Consider the following 21,153-nt stretch of genomic DNA (forward strand, 5'->3'; position numbering starts at 1 on the left):
GACAAATGGCAAACAATCGATAAAAAAAAAGAAAAAGGACCCGTTAAGTAGTCGCAAGATGTGGAGCTGAACAAATACATTTCCATCAGACACAAGAGTTGTTGCCGAGGGAGAAAAGGGCCAACTGTGCTCAGTACGGTAGCCTGACATTTTGTCACACCATTAGAGCAGCAAGGTGTTTTCACGTTGCTGCCCGTCAGCTGTCGCTGTCCGTGTGTGAACAGCGTGCGGCCGCCACAGATCACATCACTGTGAGTGTCCGTGTGAAATCAGTGGACCTGGCTTATTGAACCGCAACCCTGGTCAGCCTTCTCATCGACCGCACTCGTTTCATATTTCACACTGTGAGAGTTCTGTCCGGATCTCCACCTAATAGAACTAATGTTGCCAAGGCAGCCGTACTACTCCAGGAGCCTGTAACTGTTTTAATCACTGATTTTCAGATGAATGAATGAATTTATTATCTGGGCCTAGACTGTGCTAAAGAATGAAATGCCCAGCGTGTGTGTACTATCCCAACCTGTGATCTATACTGTATAACTTCAACCCTTAATCACTTTTTCCAACAACAACAAAAAAAGGGGTATTCAGTATTGTCGTTGATTGATTCACGTCCAAATCTTGACATTAACACCTCATCACTTCCCGCAATATACAGTCATCATGGCCTTTGGGATGAAAGCATGCTCCCGCCACCTTCCAAAGACTAATGTCCACTGTACTGCAATGTGTATCTGCACGACCTTGTCACAATATTCCTTTCAGCTGGTCCCAGCATGATGAAATCCTGCAGACTGTTCAGTATTTAAATTCTACACTCTGTGTGGTATACATGCAATGCAGCTGCACTCTATTGATAGAAATCTGGCTATTGTAATTTCATTTTGCTATTGGCTGATATCTAGAGGACATGGAGGCAGCCTATGTCTCCCTCCCACCCCTCCTCGTATAAAAATCAACGTCTCCAAAAGTCAATATACGTCAGACTTCTGACTGTGCAGATCGTGTGGGGAAGGAACGGTACTGGAGAGTGGAATGGGGCATTGGGATTGCATGGATTGAGTGTCGTGATTGAGCGGTTACTGCAAAACGATCAATTTAATGATTACATATTGGACCGGAGGGCTGCTCGGTGGTGTGGTGGTCAGCACTGTCGCCTCACAGCAAAAAGGTTCTGGGTTCGAGTCCCGGTTCAAACCAACCAGGGCCTTTCTGTGTGGAGTTTGCATGTTCTCCCCGTGTCTGCGTGGGTTCTCTCCGGGTTCCCCGGCTTCCTCCCACAGTCCAGAGACATGCAGAATGGGGTTATGTTCATTGGAGACTCTAAATTGACCGTGAATGTGAGAGTGAATGGTTGTTTGTCTCTGTATGTGACTGGCGACCTGTTCAGGGTGAACCCCGCCTCTCGCCCAATGTAAGTTGGGATTGGCTCCAGCCCCCCCACCCCCCCTTAAGGATAAAGCGGTAGACGATGGATGTATAGATATTTGACAGATGAAATGAACAGCCTCCTCTGTGATTTAGTGTATCTAACAGCACACCTTTTTTAGAGCCGCGAAGAGACTTCTGCAAGGAAAGCCAAGTGACGAGCAGTGGACATGGACCCGCCGTCACCGTGCCAAGACTCTCGTCACGGACACCAACACTGTCACGAAGACACGCCCACTGACACGGTCGCCGTCGCAGCTTAGTGCAGTGACCACAAGAGAGGAAAAAAAATCCAAGTGGTGTTATTTTTGTGTAGATGGTTGAGAAAAGTCAGTGATTTATCATGCAGTTACACACATTCTAAAAATTTAGAATACATTTGAATTAAAGACAACGTTGGCAAGGATAGATTGATAATGAATGGAAAATAGTCACACTTAACAGCAATAGACAAGCACCATGTCCCAGATTATATAGTACAAATGTTTTTTTCTTATATTCATGTTGCATTATACTACTTCATATCACTATGATAATTTTATACTGGTATTATATTGTTGTTTTGTGGTTTCATGTCGTCAGGGTAGACATCATTTCAATATCGAAAATTTATATGAAGTGCTTTGATTGCTACTGAAAGGTGCCCGCCGGTGCGTGGCATTGTTACAAGGTGCAGCCTGATGGGGGTGACACAAACTCACAAAACCACATGCACAAGAATATAATCCCCTCATCTATGTCACTGACGATATGACAACTGTATTTCATGCAAAGGTAGTTTGCAGGACATCACTGAGCGCCTCGATTTCCCCCTGAATTAAATGTAATAAGTAACAGAGATTAAAAGTCCTCTAGTCCCATAGTTCTGTTTCAAAGGGTCCGAGTGACTGGAACTAAATGGCTTCCACAGTTGTAAAAATGACAGATAAGACATTGCAGAGAATAATAAATGCTATGTAAGGTAATTCAGATGCAATTTTCATTGTTCTATAATATTCTTTTAAATATTAAAAAAGTATATTATCACTTTGTGAGGGGTAAAAATGATATTGCACCCAAAAAAGATTGCAAATTTAATCCAGATGCATTTTTTTATTATTTATAATGATACAGTATATGAGCCGTTGGTACAACGCAAAACATTTTTCTTTCTTCCTCTCATGCATACATACATCCCTCTTTTGTGATAATCAGAACACGTTTACCTTCCTTCACCCCCCATCACGACTCGTGAACTGTTTATGTTTTTTTAAATACAAAGGGGATGATTGGCTGACAAATCTTGTCATTTAGATAAAAAAAAAAACATGCATTCAAAATGCATTGGTGTGAACAATGTTGGTGCCATCCACAGCGGCTCCCACCAGTACGGTCTGCAAATTGAAAGGTAACGGTAAGTGCCATTGTATATATTGTATTGTATAGACTGGACAACATCGGAACTGATTTCGAATATGTGCCGCACATTCTAATCTTCTCACCGGCAGTTATGAAACACCCCCCGGCGATCGTCATCATCTCCCGGGTCCCGATCAGAGTCATTACACTCGCCGTGTTCGTCTGTACAGATGATGACAGGTAGTTGAGCTTCTGCCCCTCATACTGGATACTTGTTGCTGGTGAAAGACGACCAGGAGGGCTGAACTTTAACCCCACGGGCTGACTGTTGGTGATAACCGTCCATCCAGCAGGGCTCAGTGATGAGTCGGACAGTTTTAGGACAAACTCGCAGCCCAGCAAGCTCCAAAAAAAAACCGAGTTAAATATACAGCAAGCGGGGAACAACAGCGATGTGCTAGATCGACCCTTGCTGAAGGCTGAGGCTTTTACATCTGCTCGTCTCTGTGCTGCTCTGGGACTCAATCGCTGTGGCACAATCGTCGAATGACTGTTAAACTTTGTCAAACTATATGGCTACTTATATGAACCTTAGGTCAGTTGACTATAGTCATTCATAGTTACTTTGGCACAAAATGCACCGAGTTAGCCTCGCAGATCAAAATGGTCTGCGTTCATTTGCTATTGAATTACATTACTCCCCAATGCAATCCTACACGTGTTCATCGTGTAAATCCCTACATGCTAAATAGAGCAACCAACAGTCACAATTACCCGTCGCACATATATTAGACACATGAGAGTTATGTGGTTCGTATGTTATAGTTTGGCACAACGTGAGTTTCCATCCTTCAAATACAGTGAGGGAATGGTTTGTTGCCATCCCACGTTATTCGATGGAGTTTCTCCCACAATCTCCCCATTCCTAAATCCCATTGAGGAGTGACTTTCCGCACGGAGGTGGAAGCTATATGTCCCTGCTGCAATTTTGTGCAACGGATGCTGGTTGTGAGGATTATCACAGCAGATCGTAGTAGGGGGTGCCGAAAGATTTTTTTCCCCCTTGTTGCATCGCAGGATCGAGGATATGTCGACGAAATGTTGAGGCCAGACAGAGGGGAGGGATTGGATGACCCATGAGGTTGATATATTTGCAGCATATTTTCCTTTTGTCTTGCACATATTGTACAGCAGTTCCTGATAATGTGTCACCAACACAATCGCTATGAAAGCAAGTTGGCTGCGTGATTGCGGGCAGCTCAACTAGTCGTAAGGCTCCTTTTATAGTTCGGATGTGTCATTGGGAAGACGTGGAAAAAAAAATTCTTTGAAACCTCTTTGTACTCCTTATGTGTAGCTTGTCCTTGTCTCAGTATTTCAATAAACCGGACTTACTATGCTCTGCCATCTCCAGGGTCCCAGAATAAACTCTATGGTGTTGCTGCCACTTTTCATGTCCTTGAAGCCTGGCCCCATGCCCACCTCTGTATCCGCCTTTGTTACATTAAATAGGACTGTTGAAAAAGCCAAGGTTTTTGTTTTAAAACCAACTGAAATAACATGGGAAAAAAAAATCAAAAAAAAATCATTGGGGGCTTTGCCAAAGTTACAGAGACGGCGTTTAAGACTGTGTCTTTTTCACTCTCTGACGTCTGCTGCTTGTCTTTTCTTTTTTTCCTTCTCATGAACCGCCGTCTTTTTTTGAAGGTGACACATTATGCTGTTCAATATACGGCTGTGCACAATGATTATATCCCGCGAACGACTAATTTATACTGTGTCTTTGCAAAACAAACTCCACGCTGGGAAGCGAGCTGGCCCGCTGCCTCAATCAGCTGCTCTTGTCTCATCGCAGGCTCTCGCGGAAGTCAAGCAGCAGAGAGCGGCCGCGCTTGTCTGGGCGCCTGGCGGCACTCAGTGCCAATTTTACTCCGATGCAAAACATGCTTTGTCTGTCAAAGACAATACATGATTTTTTTTCATGCAAGGGAGCTGCGAAACGTCAAAGCACTTCTAAACGTACCCTTTAGATTTGTATCTGCACTAGTTTGAACAGGGGGGCGTGAGTCATTTTTTCTCCAAACAATGTGTCCACACTATCTGTCTGTGATTACTATCACACAGACAGATAGTGTGAGGAGAGTTTTAAAAAAATGACTTGGCAAAGGGGGCGTAGTGGTCAGCACTTTCGCCTCACAGCAAGAAGGTTCTGGGTTCGAGTCCCGGTTCAAACCGACCGGGGCCTTTCTGTGTGGAGTTTGCATGTTCTCCCCGTGTGTGCGTGGGTTCTCTCCGGGGTTCTCCAGCTTCCTCCCACAGTCCACACACATGCAGAATGGGGTCAGGTTCACTGGAGACTCTGAATTGACCGTAGGTGTGAATGTGAGAGTGAATGCTTGTCCGTCTCTGCATGTGGCCCTGTGATAGGCTGGCGACCTGTCCGGGGTGTAACCCGCCTCTCGCCCGGCCAATGTTAGCTGAGACTGGCGACCCTTAAATGGATAAAGCGGTAGACGATGGATGGATACATACCTTGGCAAAGATACAGCAACAGCGCTGGGTGAACAATGGCTGCGTGCCCCTGGGCAGTGAAACCTTCAAGAGACTTGGCTGCGTAAACAAGTGCAACCATCGGTTCGTGTGGGCGCCTCACGCGCTTTTAACACACAAAATGCTCAGGAGGAACCTTTTCTCTGTTTACCACTGACTCACAGAGTCGACTGAGGCTCTGTTTTGCAAATGGAAGTCAAGCATCGGTGTTGTGTTTCTCCCATCCGCCCCCCCCCGACCCATAGTGATAAAGCGAGGGGCCAACATTGAACGATGACGGAATTGCACTCGGTCGACTCTGCGGAGGGTTGCGAAGAGAGAGCCCGCCCTCAAAAGTACAGGTGATGTCAGGGCCCACGTTTAACAACACATTCAACACACCGGCGCTGATGACAGCGCGGGAAAGGCGAGCCGTGTTTATCACAGTATAGGGGTTAGGGAAAAAATACAAAACCGGGTGAAATGAAAGGTCTTTCCTCACAGGAACACACTGCAGTTCTATGGAGAGGTAAAAATGTCAGGTTTTCCCTCTTCCCTCAGCCCTACTATTTTAGACTTTCCTCAAATGTTACATCTCTGCAAACCTTTGTGTATTCAGTGTAAGTATTGACATCTCCTGCTTTGCTTTATACGCCCTTTTTTTTCTTCACACCAAGCAGGGATCTTTGAAGATAAGCCGTAATTTCCCGGTGAAAAGAGGCGAGAAGAAAAGCAGGTCTTTCGGCGTCCGACATAAGCGACCCTTGGAGCGTTTCTGCGGGAGGTTTTTCACACGGGGGAATATCGAGACTGTCTTCTCACCGCTGAAGGTTTCGTCGGGGTGGCCGCGTCGAACCTTGCTCAGGCCATCCGACCCCAGCACCGTGGGAAGGCCCTTTGTGGGAGGCTGTGTGGGAGAACTTATGAAAACATAGGTGCATGACCTTTTTTTTCCACTAATTGAAGCTTCGCGTCAGCTCATGCAGGACACGGTAGTCATACGCCCCAGCCGTAATCGGCTGACAGCCCGCCGATTGAACAATTGCACACCAATCACAGCCATCCTCACTCAGGCCGGTTCATTTAAATACGACTCCCTCCGCACTGATCTCTGCACACCAGTGCTGTCACACACCGCTGCCGCTGGCCAAGCTCGCCTCCTCCCCCCCCGGCCTCCACCTGTCTACTTTAGCCCTAACATGTCTCAAATATTAAAGATGGCAATCGGTGTGTTGCTTGGGCCCACTCTTGTATACCCATGGGGGGGATTTCTGCATCGCGTGTCCCCTGTCTTGGCCTAGCATGCTGCTGGCTAGATACAGGGAGCATTATTGAGAATGGAGCCTTCAGCGCCAAGACTAACTGTATTTCCATTTGTTGCAATTAATGGTTAAATCTATGACGAGAGTGTTCCTGACTGAATTGAGCAGAGGAGGCAAAAAAAATATTGCCTGGGTGTAAAACCATGCATTAATCACAGCCTATTCATGCTTCTGTTTTGTGAGACAGTGCATACTCCAGGGACCTCTTCAACCAGAGTGTTGTTTTTTTGTTTTTTTAACTCTCCTCTCTACTGTCGCCGCGCTAACAGGTTGTCAAAGGGTTCATTTCACGTGTTTGTTACATGTAGGGCTGATACTGGCCCACAGACGTGCAATTTCACAGCCCCATGCCGTCGACAGTTACACAGGGTGATGTGTGCTGGCATACGCACTGGGTGCAGCAGCTCGTCAGTTAGTCACCAGGCAGCTATACGGTCCGTGTGCGCACCGGGCCAATGGCTCTCCATTTATTCGGGAATATAATTAGAGATTAAGTGCAGATATTTTGCGTAGGGGGTGAACAAAGCAGGAGAGAGTGGAGGGCAAAGACTGACAATAACGTGTGCTAATAAGCGAGGTGCTTCCCCAAATCAAGAAGCAGATTGGAGCACATTCATTATATGGGGAGGGGGGGGGGGGGGATGTCAGAGATTTCTGGATTTTATTCGTCGGGCATACATGATTTTGAAATGAAAAGAGTTTCTGGTGAATTACTATGAATTACTATGAGTGCAAATGGTGTATCTGTAGTTGGAACATGAACATCTCATCCTTCACATTCAGCTTCATAAATCATCTTTGCTGCATTGGTCGCACGCACGCACGCACGCACGCACGCACGCACGCACACACACACACACACACACACACACACACACACACACAAAACATGAAATGGAAAAAACAAAACAGGTTTGTATACAGGTCTTCAAGACTTCTACTGAGTTTGTATATGCACAGATAGTTTGATTTAAGATGCAGCATGTTGTATAGGTATGTTTTATCCTCCCATCAAATATTAGCTATCATTATAATAGAATACTATATTTATATACTTGTTATTCATTTATATAGACGGCTAATGACAGCGCATTACCAAGACAAAGTAAAACTGAAAAAAACAACAACTTGTAGTTGACAATAACAAGCCTCACATCATGTGTGAACGCACCATGCGGACATCTCTCAGTCCAATATTCCCACCAGAAACTTTATCAACTCCGTCACACTGTCTTTTGGGGTGGGGAAACTTGTGAAAAGCAATCATTTTTACTCTGATTGTCGTCTTCGGGTCTTAGACTGTAGGTGCTGGGGCGTTGTGCAGTCCGCTTTGCTGATGGAACAAAGGAACACACACACACACACACACACACACACACACTCCTAAACGCTTTGAGGGCACTTGGCTGGAGTATGGAACTGAACATGCCGCATCTGCTTAATCAGGGGATAAGAGGGAATGTCCATGATGGCGTTCAGCTTTCCTCTCATCCCCTTCTCTGCCGCTGTCTCCACACTGTGCAGCTCCATCCCCTACATCCCTCACCAGCTTGTTCCCTGTGCCACCACAGCAGAGAAGGCCACCACAGACCGGTCGAACATCCGTAGCAGCCATTAAAGGGCCTTAGCCTTTTCCTGTATCCACCTCAGTGTCGTCGGACACTGTCCAGTTCGTACTTCTCCGTCTCCGGAGGAGCTTGCTGAACCGCGAGGAGAGAACCCTAACCCTAAACCCACAACCCTGACGATGTCATCAAGGTGAGCGCGGCTTTTTGAAAGTGCACGGAAAAAAAGGGGACTGCATCGTAAACTGGAGGGATGGAGCGCGAGGGGAAGCGGTGGAGGAGAAATGATTTAGTGGCTGCAGTGGACGTCATGGAAAGAGTGGAGGAGCACGGGTGAACTCTTTTCGCAGTTGCCCCAGGAGCAAGCAGGAGACCACATCAGGATGTGTCTTGATCTGAAGAGGGCTTATATCAGAGGGAGGTGTCCGTTTCCCCACTGCGGATCGGCGGCAATCTGTACGACTGGACTGTGAGAGGGAACTCACTACATGCCAGAACCATCGCTCCGCCGCAGGGGACGGGATGGAAAAGAAGAAAAGCACCCAGACAAGGCAAGACAACGGCACAACGAGAGAGAGGGCAAGAGGCACAGGTACTGAACGGAAGAGGGGGAAATCAAAGATTCCACGTAAAGACGGGCAAGTGCGGAACCACTGTACCCGTCTCCAGGAAAACTACACATTTGTGAACCCCGCAATAGAAAAAAAGCAAAAGCAACAAACAAAAGAAGAATGAGTGGAATATAATGGGATTCAAATAAATAAAAGACCTAATGTCTATCAGAGAATGCAGTTGGAAAGTAGTGTATTTTGAACATTTCTTTTCTAATTATTTCACAGATTTTCTTTGAGATTTGTTTTGATTATGGCACTGCCATGACTCCATACATCATGCCCCAAAACGAATGTGGGGTGAGTAGTACAGGCGACCCTCCACGTCGGCGAAGCAGCGACCATTTGTCTTGAGACTCGTCCCTATAGGTTCAAAGGGGGTGTCTGTTTTCTCCCAGTGCGTGAGCGTCAAATCCAAACTCTTCCTCTCCCCTGCGCGCGGCTCACCGCAGACGGACGGAGGTCTCTCTCTCTCTCTCCGCGCGCCATCCAACCCGCTGCACGGAGCCCGCCGCAGCGCACACGCGTGCCCCGGGCGAGGAATGACCCGACGACCACGCTCCAGGTCCGGCCGGCTCCATCCTCCCCCCTCGGGTCGCTGGACGTTCTCAGCTTTTGCGCCACGACGCGCGGGGCCACTTCTCCTCGCGATGCGCCGCTCTGGCACGGTGACGCGCCGAGCGCGGAGGGCGCGTTCATCTCGAGCATGAGGCTGCGCGCGGGAACGGAGACCTGGCGCTCGCCGGTGCTGCTCCTCAACTTTTTCCTCTGCTGGGCTGCGGTGCTCGCACAGGTGAGAAGACAATTGCTATTATTATTATTGTGCACATGTATAATGGAAGCATGTAGAGATGTACAAATAAAAAGAAAAAACGAATTAGCCTGACTTAATTTGGGAAGAATCGGCAACGGAGAAAATGATGGCATATGAGTGTAACAGCTGAAAAGTACTGATGTGTCATAATGTTAGCATTCTAGTGTTATATATATATATATATATATATATATATATATATATATATCACTTTGCTTTGAAACCAGGATTAATTGAGCCTGATTCCTCAGCACCATGGACAGCGCCTTCAGCACCAAACCCACTGAAACACTGAGAAGCGTCAGAGGGCTGATTCATACACAGGCTACTGTATGCACGTAATGTTTACTAATGCTTGCCCTGGAACAGTTTCCTGGAAATATTCCTTCCATGTTGGTGGCCCATTAGAAGTATCCATTTTTCTTTTTTTTTCTTTTTTTTACCGTCCCTAGGTAGAAAGGCAAGATTCAGTAGGTCACCCGGTAGACACCACTTTCGCTGTGCTCAGGCCGTAGTCGTACAATTCTCCTGGCTCTGCTGTGGAAGACCTCACTGTGTGTGTGTGTAAGGGCGCAGCTCAACCGGAGTTGTGTTGCTGTTGCAAGTCGACCGAATGGGGAATAGCAGAATAATGAGTCATTTGGGAAAAGAAAGACGCTCTGGCCACGGAATCAGATCCAACCTCATTCAAAAAAATTTGCTGTACAGGCTTCGTACCATATTTGAGATTTTTAAGTGGTTTTCAATTGCCTCCGATGAATCTGGCTTTTAGAGAGAAATGCACTTTAGTTGCACCTCTGTTCATGTTTTGTTCTCCCAAAACCAACCCACCGGAGAAGAGTGAGGCGGTGTTCGGAGGAGTATTAGGGCCAGGTATGAGAAGAAGAAAAAAAGAAAGAGAAGAGGAAGATTCCTTTTCCATTTTGCATTTTTTCGGGAATGAATTTAAAATGTCAACAATAAACATGAACATTATGGATTAAAGACAGTCTTCTATCTTTTCAGAATATATCAAACTACTTATGTTAGCACATATGACTGCCGCCACAAAATGCCTTGTGGCGAAAGTGTACCTCGGAGTCAGCTTCAGTAACAAGGAGATCATTTATCTTTAAGCACATAAATACAGTGCGGTTATCAGGACCGTTAAGAGATCGTGCCGAAAAAAGGAGCAGGAGAAACCACGCAGGCGTTGGAAGATTGAACGGCGGTGCAGCTCGTGGAGCTGTCAGCCGCTCCTCTGATTGGATGTGTGTGGACTCGAAATGGAAAAGAAAAAAGAAAAAAAAATACGCTTCCTGCTCTAATTTAGTTTTTTCGTGCCTGGCGGAAGTATCCCACCTGCTGACATGATGAGTGTGGCAGGGGTTGCAGTAAACCATTCCCAGAATTGCAAGCAAGGCAGATACGGCCGAGACGAGGATGGAGTTAAGAGACGAGATAAGGGGAAACAGTCGTCCATTCCCGCAGAAGAGACGACTGTTTACTGGACTTAAGTCATTTTGTCACACTGATTAAAAAATTAGCCCCTTTTAAGGTTATTATCTGAATTTACGCGTTTTCCGCTGCATAAGTCACGTTCATTTTTCTCTCTGCCCTTTTGAATGGATTCAGCGCACAGCGGGTGCAACACCATATCTATTTTCAGAATGGTTGAAGGAAAGGGACGGACGTGGGTCCAGGCGAGAAGCCCGGAGTCAGACCTTTGTCGGTTATTCTCGCACCCGAGCCAGACTTTGGGCAAAATATTGCTCTGATGCAGATGTGAGAATCATCCGACAATTTCAGGCCAGAGAACGTCCAGCGTGCCGAGCGTCGAAACTTTTTGAAATGACAGATGGTGCATTTGCAGGTGACAATGGCCGGAATCTTCTTTCAACCGCTTGATGAGCAGTGTTGTGCCGCAAAAGAGAAATATAAATGTTTTCAATGGACCGGTTTTCAAGCCTGGTGCTGTAACACAGCTATTTATCCTGTGGACAGCAACCGCAAGCTGCTCTGTGCAGCTCCTGTCATTTTTATTACTATTATTATTATTATAGCATTTGCACTCATTGCAACTTTCAGCCACTTGTATACATTTTATAGTAATGTCCTACATATTTGCCTAGACTTCTGATTGTATGATATCTTTGAAATTGTAGCTTGCTTTTGCCTGCAGGACTATTTATGTTGGCCACTTTTACAGATTGTAGAATTCTCAGTGAGGGAAGAAAAAGAATGGATGTGCTTTTGAGTTTTGCAAAGTAAAATTTTCTTGTGGGGAAAAAAGTGATAGGGGCCAGTGTGTGTCATGAAAAAATATTGTTTCACCCTTAACTTACTGTCCACAAATCAGAGTTGGCCCTGCTTGTATGTGTTGGAGGTACAGGAAAACATTTTCCGGAATGTGGTGTCACATTAAATGTTGCGAATGTAGTGAACCGCTGCTGACAAAAGATGCACACACTTATTGTCTGTGACCGCGCACACACACACACACACACACCATAGATTGCAGTAAATAAAAAGCACCTCTATTTTCACCAGTCAAACGTAACTTAAAATTGACTCCCGTTTTATCATTTATCTTCCTTTCGCTGTCTCTCCTTTTCCCTTCATACAACCCAGTCTCCCAAAAATCACGTTTGTTTTTTCAGATCTCGATAAAACATGCAGGAAGCCTTGCCGCTTCTACCAATAAGCAAAGATGAGAAAATACATCAACTGGAGTTTTGGGCTGGAGTCACAATGCGGAAAACCCAAAACACAGAGAGACAGGTGACGGTTAAAGAATTTAACCAAAGGGAATAGGGAATGTGCACATTTGACTGGCTGATGATCCGATCTGAAGCAGGGAAAGAGGCAGAACTGAGAGTTTGGGTTTCTGCAGGTGTTTTGTATGCTGTTGCCATAGCCTGACCAGCCTGGTCTCTATGTTTACTGACTCAGCATTTGACATCTCTTTTTTTGACAGTTCAAGCAGGCACACAGAGTTTTTTTTGGGGGGGGGAATTGACTCGTGGCCATACCACAACTGTGTGAGCGCTTGAAGACGGTCATCCAAAGTTTCTGACATATCAGAAAGTCATCTGACCATCCGACAGCAGGTCGGGTCGGGAGCATCTGATCTCCCCTCATTACCCTCTGTACTGTACATTGCACGACAAATGATGCAAGGCAAAGATGAAATAGCGTTTAACTCTAAAATGGGAATCCGAAATTGGGTCAAAAACGGGGTCAAATTGCAGCTACTGTGTATGCTCGTCTTAATGCAAGGGATTATTAAGTCCCCTGAACCTAACACAAAAGCTATTAACAGGGAGCGAAACGTGGGAAAGAGTAAACATAAAATCCAGGTATTTACAGTTCCAACACTCCAAATAGTCTTTATTTACTTCCTTAAAAGCAAACCGAAAATTCTAAAAATCAAGTGACAGGGTATATATTCCACAGTTGAAGGGTTTAATAACAGCTTTCACCAATCAGCAAAAGCGATGTGAGTGTAAGACAGATGGGCAGAATTACATGTTACTATTGCTGGGGCTTAAAATGAAAGGTAATATGTCAAATTGTGATCGCTCTGTATTTAAAGTTTTGGCGAAGATGACTGAATTTAGAGTTGCGTTTATTATGTCTCCTTCGTGAGACAGTGGGAGCAGGGTTTCTTCGACTCGGTCGGAATGCGGTCAACAACGCAAGTGACGTCATCGTCCTAGTGGCCTCACAAACAAAATGTCATTCTAGATGGAGGTTCAGGGACAGTTATCGTTTCTGTCTAAGGAACAACGCTGACAATTCTTCTTTGAGATGTTGAAATGAACCTGTAACGCACTTTTACACCCCTTTGCAGCAGGTTCTTTAAAGCCGCTGAAGAACTGCAGTTTTTCCAACCTCATCCGTTCATGGCTTTAGTGACGTAGTTCTAGGAGCGTACCCTAAAAGGCAAACAAGGTTTTTGTGACACCCTGGGCTCGCAGTGTTTTCCCTTATCCCAGCACGGAGAGCAATGCATTTCTCATTCTATTGAGGAATGAGGTGAAAAACCGTCTGTCTCGATGTCCCTCCGTCTCTCACACCTCAGTCAAACTGTCTGCCAGACTGATGAGTTGGAGACGCAGTGGACACAGATGGTCTTCCCAGTGATCCCTTCTCGGGGACCATGGTGTCAGTGATGAGTCTCCTGCCACATCGAGTTGTGAACGGCCGAGTGAGAAAGCCTTTTTGAGGAGTGGCAAGTATGCCTCCGAGACTCAAACATCAACTTTGACTCTGTGTGTCCGCTGAAGGTACTGTGGCCCGGATGACTGACAGCCATGCAGACCAGAGTTTTCAACTTTGTAGACTTTTAGATACTTTCTGGAAAGATCTCAAACAGAGATTACAACATGTCAAAAATTTACAGTTAGTTACAGAAAAAGCCAAAAAGGGTTAGGCCTGATGGTTGCATGTGAAAATATTGTCCACACAATCAGGGTTTGGTAAATGTACTATATTTATATAGCACGTTTGTTGTCTTACTGACCACTCAAAGCACTTTACAGCACAAGTCACATTCACACATTCTTCTAGCCATTAACCACACTTTCTCTGTCACATTCATACACTGTCAGCAGAGCCGTCAGAGACCATTAAGGGTTAAGTGTCTTGCCCTAGGACGGCATCGGCATGCGGACTCGGGGAAACTGGGATCGAAATGTCGACCTTTCGGGTTAGTGGACGACCGTCTCTGCCTCTTGAGCCACAGCCGGTTTGTGTCAATAGATCAATTCTGGTGGTGGTTGGAACAAAAAAACAAAAATTCAGTGATGGCCTTTAAATGCATACTTGGCATGGGACTTTGGGACCCTATGGTTTGAATGCCACAGTATTTTTGCTGACCTCTTGCATCCTTTTACGCCAATAATTTACCATCTTCGTTTGCACCATGCCACAAAGCAAACAGGGTGAACAATGAATCCAATGAGCTTCAGATTCCTCAGTCACCAGATCTGAAAAATCACCTGTCTGTTAATGAAATAGGAAATATTTATGTTCATGTGCAATGTCATTTTGTTCCTCGGCCAACTTTTCAAATGCTGGCCTGGCCCGCAGCAGTTGGCATATGGCGAGATGTCCCAAATGTTTTTGAAAAGCCAATTACAGGTAATGGGTCAAAGAATGGATGGAATTTGTTTTTGTGTGCTCCACAGATGGGCTTTGATGATCCTCTCTCAGCACAGGAGCAAGTGTACATCCTTTATGAAATCAAACTTCAGTGCTACCAGAACCTCTCCAACATCGACCAAGGGTCCACAGGTACAGAAAAAAAAGGACAGAAAGAGTTTCATTTCTGTAAAATGCTACACAATTCAACACATTTGGGGTGTTTAGAATTGTGAAAGCAATGTATTTGGTAAGTTGTATGCAAAATCTGTCAAAAAGGAAACTTACGTTTTAGAAAACTTTAACAGGAGCAACTGTGGAGTAATATTTTATAATCTCAAATGATCAGTGATGGTTATTTGGATTTATTGTAGAAAGTATATTTTCAAAAGACACATACATACACACAGATGTGTGTGGTTGTGTGTGTGTGTGTATATATATATATATACACACACCCACACACTTAGATGTGTTGCGAAGGCTTGTCACTCTTGGTTCGCTTGTCAACCTTTTCAAGGTCGACAGTTTAGTTGAAACCTTGGCAGCTACTGCAAAATGTTTAACCATTATTGTTACCAAGATTCCTGAGATTTTTTTAGACAGATGTACACAAAAGCAGACTTTTAATTTCTAAATTTCTTTGTAGACCATCCACTTTGTCAGCTGTTGGAAGTTTGAAGATTTAATTAGCTCTAGCTAACTAGCTAGCTTATTAAGCTTACATGAAGCCATTAGCCCAGTCCAACAAAAAGCAGTGAAGGAGCTGATGTTTGACTTAACTCTGATAATATCCAGGACTGACGTAGATACACTGGGGAAACATGTGCGCTGCTTAAGCTAAAAAAAAAAAATCTTTGGGGGAATATGACAAATAAATGCAAATAAGTCACATGTCTGCGAAAATATTGCAACCCATCGCGACAGAAGCAGTCCAACTGCTGCCCCGTTCCCTTGTATGGCCTTAGGGGCCGTTAGTGCTAAAAGTGTGCTATCACACAGAAAGACAGAGATACAGTTTTAACAGCATAGCAACTGCTGCCCTAAGACAACTTTCAAAAAGAACATTGTGCATCACACCATCAATTTGTGTAACTTTCTGAAAATGACAATTTGGCACATCCACCCACTTTGCACTGTGATTTGCCAGCTGTGTGGAGGGAGGAAAGAAAGCAGGGTTTCTGATTTCTCTGTCCAGCTATTTTTCCTCTTAATTCATGCAACTATTTCTGCCACTCTGTGCACGATCAATGCATAGACAACATGAATTTGTGTGCTTTTGTTCACATATTGGAATTGAATTATGAAAATGTCGGCTTTTATTCACATATTAGAATTTGATTATGAAAATTTGTGCTTTTAGTCACTTCTCAAATATTCAATAAACATTTTATTGATAAAACTACATTTTACATTTACACTGATGTCATCCTTCAAAGAACCCACTTATCATCATTTCATTATCAGATGAACTGTTACAAAAGGTTAGGAATCACATGAAAATATAACAATAAATGTTTTTTTAAAAAGCCTACAAATTACCCTTAACCAAGTGTGTGTGTGTGTGTGTGTGTGTGTGTGTGTGTGTGTGTGTGTGTGTGTGTTTTGACCATTTCTTCTCACTGCAGGTGATGTGTGCCCGCCAGACTGGGACGGACTTATATGTTGGCCCCAAGGATCCCCTGGGCTGGTTACCAAGGTTCCCTGCCCCTCTTACATCTATGACTTCAATCACACAGGTCAACCGTTCTTTTCCTTATTTTTTCTTTTTACAGATGTACCATCACTGACACTGAGAACTCCAATACTGCAAGGAACTTTAAATGTAAAGGAAAATAAAGGCTTCAGACAATGCAACATATCTTAAAGCACACCTCAAAAAAAAAATTCTATTCAAATCGTTCTTGTTCTTGCATTTATGCATTTTAAAACATTGTATAATTGCGAAAGTACTAAAGTTGTCATCCAATGGAAATGTTTTTGAGGTGAAAAGTAACTTTTTTATGTTACTTGAGTTGTATTGTTGGTATTGAAAAAATATATACAAAGAAAAATGTTAAAACTAGGTGAACGGCACTTAAAATATTATTTGAATAATGCAATGATTATTCATTAATTAGCAAAAAACATTAGAATCTCTTTTGTTATTGTGACTTGGTAGAAAGACGTCATTTTACAAGACAAGGAGGCTAAAATCTCTAAACCTTCTTTAATGTTTTCATGAACTGGTATTATTATGACCAAATCCATTTGTATTGTCTAAAATCATGTAAAATAATTTGTGTTAACAGGACATGCCTACAGGAAGTGTGATGTCAATGGTTCCTGGGTGTTTGTGGAGCGTTGGAACAAAACATGGAGCAGCTACTCAGAGTGTCTGCGCTTCCTTCAGCCCCGAGAAGAGGAAAAGAGAGTATGTCTGGAAAATATATGGACAGCAGCAAATAATTTACATTTTTTGACCAGGTGAATCCCTTTTCCAAGGGAGAACAGGTAGTATTAAGCATTACAAGTTTCCGATGGGACAATACAACGTCAGGTACATATATAGGACAATGTGTAAAACCAAGTGTTTGATGTCTCAAATGTGATAAATACAGAGAAAGTAACAAAACCATTGTCAATATTAAGAGTGTCAAGACAGACAATGAAGACAATTAGTAAAAGAATGATTTAACACAGCCAATATTTCTCACATATAGTAAATATTGTACATCAAGTTAGAGATGACATGTATACACACAGATTTTGCAACATAGTTGTGTTTCGTCTTAGATGATACCAACCCCCTAAATATGCTATTTACTTTTTTGATAATAACCACAAAGGCCACAACTTCACTAATCATATAACAGCATCTGACAGGCATTCTTTTTCCGAGGATAAACAAACTGATAGAGTGGAAGGGCAACAAATCTTCTTTTTTCTTTTTAAACCGTCTTTTATCTTGTTTCTACTCTGCATTACTTTAACATTGCTTTTAGCAATGACAAGTGCTCTATAAATGAAATTTATTATTATTATTATTCTAACAAATGATCACAGAGAGGGCAGTGAAGCCCCGATCATGAGTCGAGACTTTCAGGAAAATAATTTTCAAGCCGAGTAATTACTATTTTGAACGCTGAAAACATTATTTTATCAAGTTGTATGCAAGAAGATATACAGAACAACACTAGTTGTGTGTTTCTGGGCAACAGCCATAATTTGAATGCAATATTCCCTCATGTTTCATCTCTGCTTTGGTCTCCACTGACTCCAGAGGCAGAGTCTTGACACACGGTGGGGTTTTTGAGCTGTCATGGTCTTTGATTGATTCTTTTCTGTGGTCCACAAAGCAGCAGGTCCTGTTTATTGAGTACCTGCGGCAAACACTGCTCATCATTCTTGTGTTGGCGCTGTCGTCATAAGAAAGCTAATCTCTCCTCAACCCAACATTCTACTGCTTTACTTACGCCTGCTGGGGATAATTGTTTAATATATTGTTTTCAGACCTGTGTCACAAAGATGAGACTAGACACTTGACTTCCTGGTAGTTCAATTTGAGTATGGAGGATTGGCTTGAGTGAAAATCTATCCTCGTTATGACTTGCAAAGTGATCATTTTGAATGACATGAATAATAGGGCACCATGAGAAACATAACAACCCTCTTACTACAGATAGCAGGGACGCTTAAGTCGAAAACTCTAACTAAATATGGACTACAAATATATATATATATATATATATATATATATATATATATATATATATATGATTGCCTTCTCACCCCCTCCCACGTGGGGTGGTGTGTCTTCCTCAAGCTTGGCTCCTCTACCAGAGGCCTGGGAGTTTGAGCGTTCTGCGCAGTATCTTAGCTGTTCCTAGGATTGCGCTCTTCTGGACAGAGACCTCAGATGTTGTACCTGGAATCTGCTGGAGTCACTCACCCAATTTGTGGGTCAGCCCCCAGTGCTCCGATCACTACTGGCAACACTGTTGCTTTTACTCCCCACATCTTTTCTAACTCTTCTTTCAGCCCTTGGTATTTTTTCCATCTTCTCGCGTTCCTTTTTCCCCATGTTGCCGTCGATCGGGATTGCCACATCTATTACCAGCGCCCTCTTCTGTTGTTTGTCGATCAACGCGATGTCTGGCTGGTAAGCCATTAGCAGATTGTCAGTCTGGATCTGGAAGTCCCACAGGATCTTAGCTCGGTCATTCTCAATCACTTTTGGAGCTGGCTTCCATTTTGACCATGGGACTTCGAGCCCATGTTCAGTGCAGATGTTCCTGTACACAATGTCTCACTATTTTGCAGTTATCAACCGTTAGATATTCAACCCATTCATCTATGCAACCATATTGCCTGGGGGACGATTTTTGTCATCTGCTCTGTGGTAATGAAACGATTCTAGAGGGAGAGAGCTATAGCCATCCTTTGTACAAGTTATCAGCGGAATCTTCTGGCTCCTTTTGGTCTCACCAGTGGTTGAAAAGACAGCGTTATCTAAGATTTCAGACAGCACAAGCTCTGGTAAAATATTTTTTCCTGTTCGGAAGCTTTTGAAAGGCCTTCATCTCTCAGAGATTAAGGCTGTAAGTCTTCCACATGCATGCTGATATTTTATCAATCCACAATCATTTTTTCTATTTACTCATCTTTAGACAAAACTCACACTGGGTAACTTATCTCGGAAAGAGTTATTGATCCACTCTCGTGTGCAGGCTACATTGCAGCATTAGCGTCTGTTTCAACTTTAACACTCAGTGCACATACTATTGTTACATACAAATATAATATAATTAGACCACTAAAAAAACATTGTTGGTGTTGGTTTTCTTAATTTCATTACAGCTTCATTCTTAACGAAGCAATTGCGAGTGATATTTTTGTAGAATTTGTGAGTCTGTTTAATCCTTCATATCTGTTCGCAGCAAGACTTCTTCGAGCGGCTGTATGTCATGTATACCATCGGCTACGCAGTGTCCTTCAGCTCCCTGCTAGTGGCCTTCTTCATCATCGGATACTTCAGGTCAGTTTTTTAATCAGAATGACCATTGTGTATGTTTTAAAACAATCAAGGCATTTATATCCTTATACACTACCATGTCATAGTGAAAATATTGCTATAGGGCTGTTAATATATATGGTATGTTTGCAAAGGAAAAGTGGTGATGAAACAGAATAAAGAGCCAGTAAGGCTTTACTGATGGTGATGTTTTTGTTTCAGGAACTATGGAATTTATTGCTTATCATGGGCAGAATGCAGATGGTCCTAAATTATTGAATTAACAGTCAATTAATTGACTGTTAATTGACCCAGAGCCTCTTTCAGTCAATGCACAGCAGGTCCCTTATTACTCAGCATAGAGTTCAATGAACAGTATGAATAATGTTTCTTCATAAATGAATAATTAATTTTAAAAATTTTGATGCCAAGAAAACCTTACCACCCACCACCAGATGCAAGTGAAACAGGAGGCCCCCTCCCTTCTTCTTTATGTAAAGATAACTTATTCAACTCCCTTTATTCTCATTATTCCACTTGCCGGGCTCTCCAGGGGCCTCATTTATAAACATTTTGTTGCTTGTGTTAACCATAACTCTTCCATAAGCACCTTTTCATTCACAAAAGATATTAACCAACTCAAAAATCTCATATCGAATTCCACTCAATATTTCATCAGCGCTCTCTCTCTCTCGCCGTGACATTCCCAGCCTCTGGCATTGCAGAGAAGAGGGGCTGGACTGTATGCCGCTGAAACATTTGGCCGCACGAGTGTTGCCAAAAATCTCTCCCACCTCCTACCTACACAACGATAATCCACCGGAGAACACGCTTTCACTGTGTTAATGAGTAGTCCTTTGATGGTACCATGTAAAAATAACATGTCTCCTGATTTGAATAGCAGCATTTTCATAACAAGTGTGGGCTGCGGGGTTTGATCAGGAGAGATGGAAGCAGAAAGTTGAGTCAGGAAAGTTTGCAAGGCAATCAGAGCTTCATTTTTAAATAGAAAAACATCACATTTTCTGGATCAGTTGTGACTTAAACCTCAAAGAGCCACTATGATGTATGTTGACAAATGCAAGTCTCAAATCTTCTGTCTGACATAAGGCAGCTTAGAAATCTTTGACTTGGCTTCCTCAACCGTTCCTCCCACACCTCTCTGCCTCAGTTACCTCTCTTTAGAGAAACAATCACTGTAAACTATGTGCACTACTCAATTTGAAGCTCAATTCATAAAGCTATAGCTCATTAACATTTTCGAACCAGAGTCCATAATGAGTCCAATACAGTCCTGAGATACGATGGGATATGCAGGATTATCCAATGCAACACAATGAGATCAGTGTAAACTTTCCCTGGTATGGACACTTAAAACTAGATTATGTCGGAAAATATCCTCAGGTCGTGGAAACAACTTAATTAATAT

The 21,153-nt window shown here is 43.5% G+C and overlaps 1 protein-coding gene across 1 annotated transcript in view; it reads left to right on the forward strand.

Annotated features, from left to right (window-relative positions):
- The first annotated feature begins 14,778 nt into the window (after positions 1-14,778).
- Positions 14,779-21,153, forward strand: part of pth2ra (parathyroid hormone 2 receptor a) — a 30,054-nt gene continuing 23,679 nt past the window's right edge. The window contains exons 1-4 of the mRNA XM_035604803.2: positions 14,779-14,884; positions 16,360-16,470; positions 17,023-17,144; positions 19,651-19,748. Of these exons, the coding sequence (XP_035460696.2) occupies positions 14,779-14,884; positions 16,360-16,470; positions 17,023-17,144; positions 19,651-19,748 (437 nt within the window). The remainder of the gene's footprint in view (positions 14,885-16,359; positions 16,471-17,022; positions 17,145-19,650; positions 19,749-21,153) is intronic.

The sequence above is a fragment of the Scophthalmus maximus genome, chromosome 14 (genome assembly GCF_022379125.1).
Source record: "Scophthalmus maximus strain ysfricsl-2021 chromosome 14, ASM2237912v1, whole genome shotgun sequence".
NCBI classification, from domain to species: domain Eukaryota; kingdom Metazoa; phylum Chordata; class Actinopteri; order Pleuronectiformes; family Scophthalmidae; genus Scophthalmus; species Scophthalmus maximus.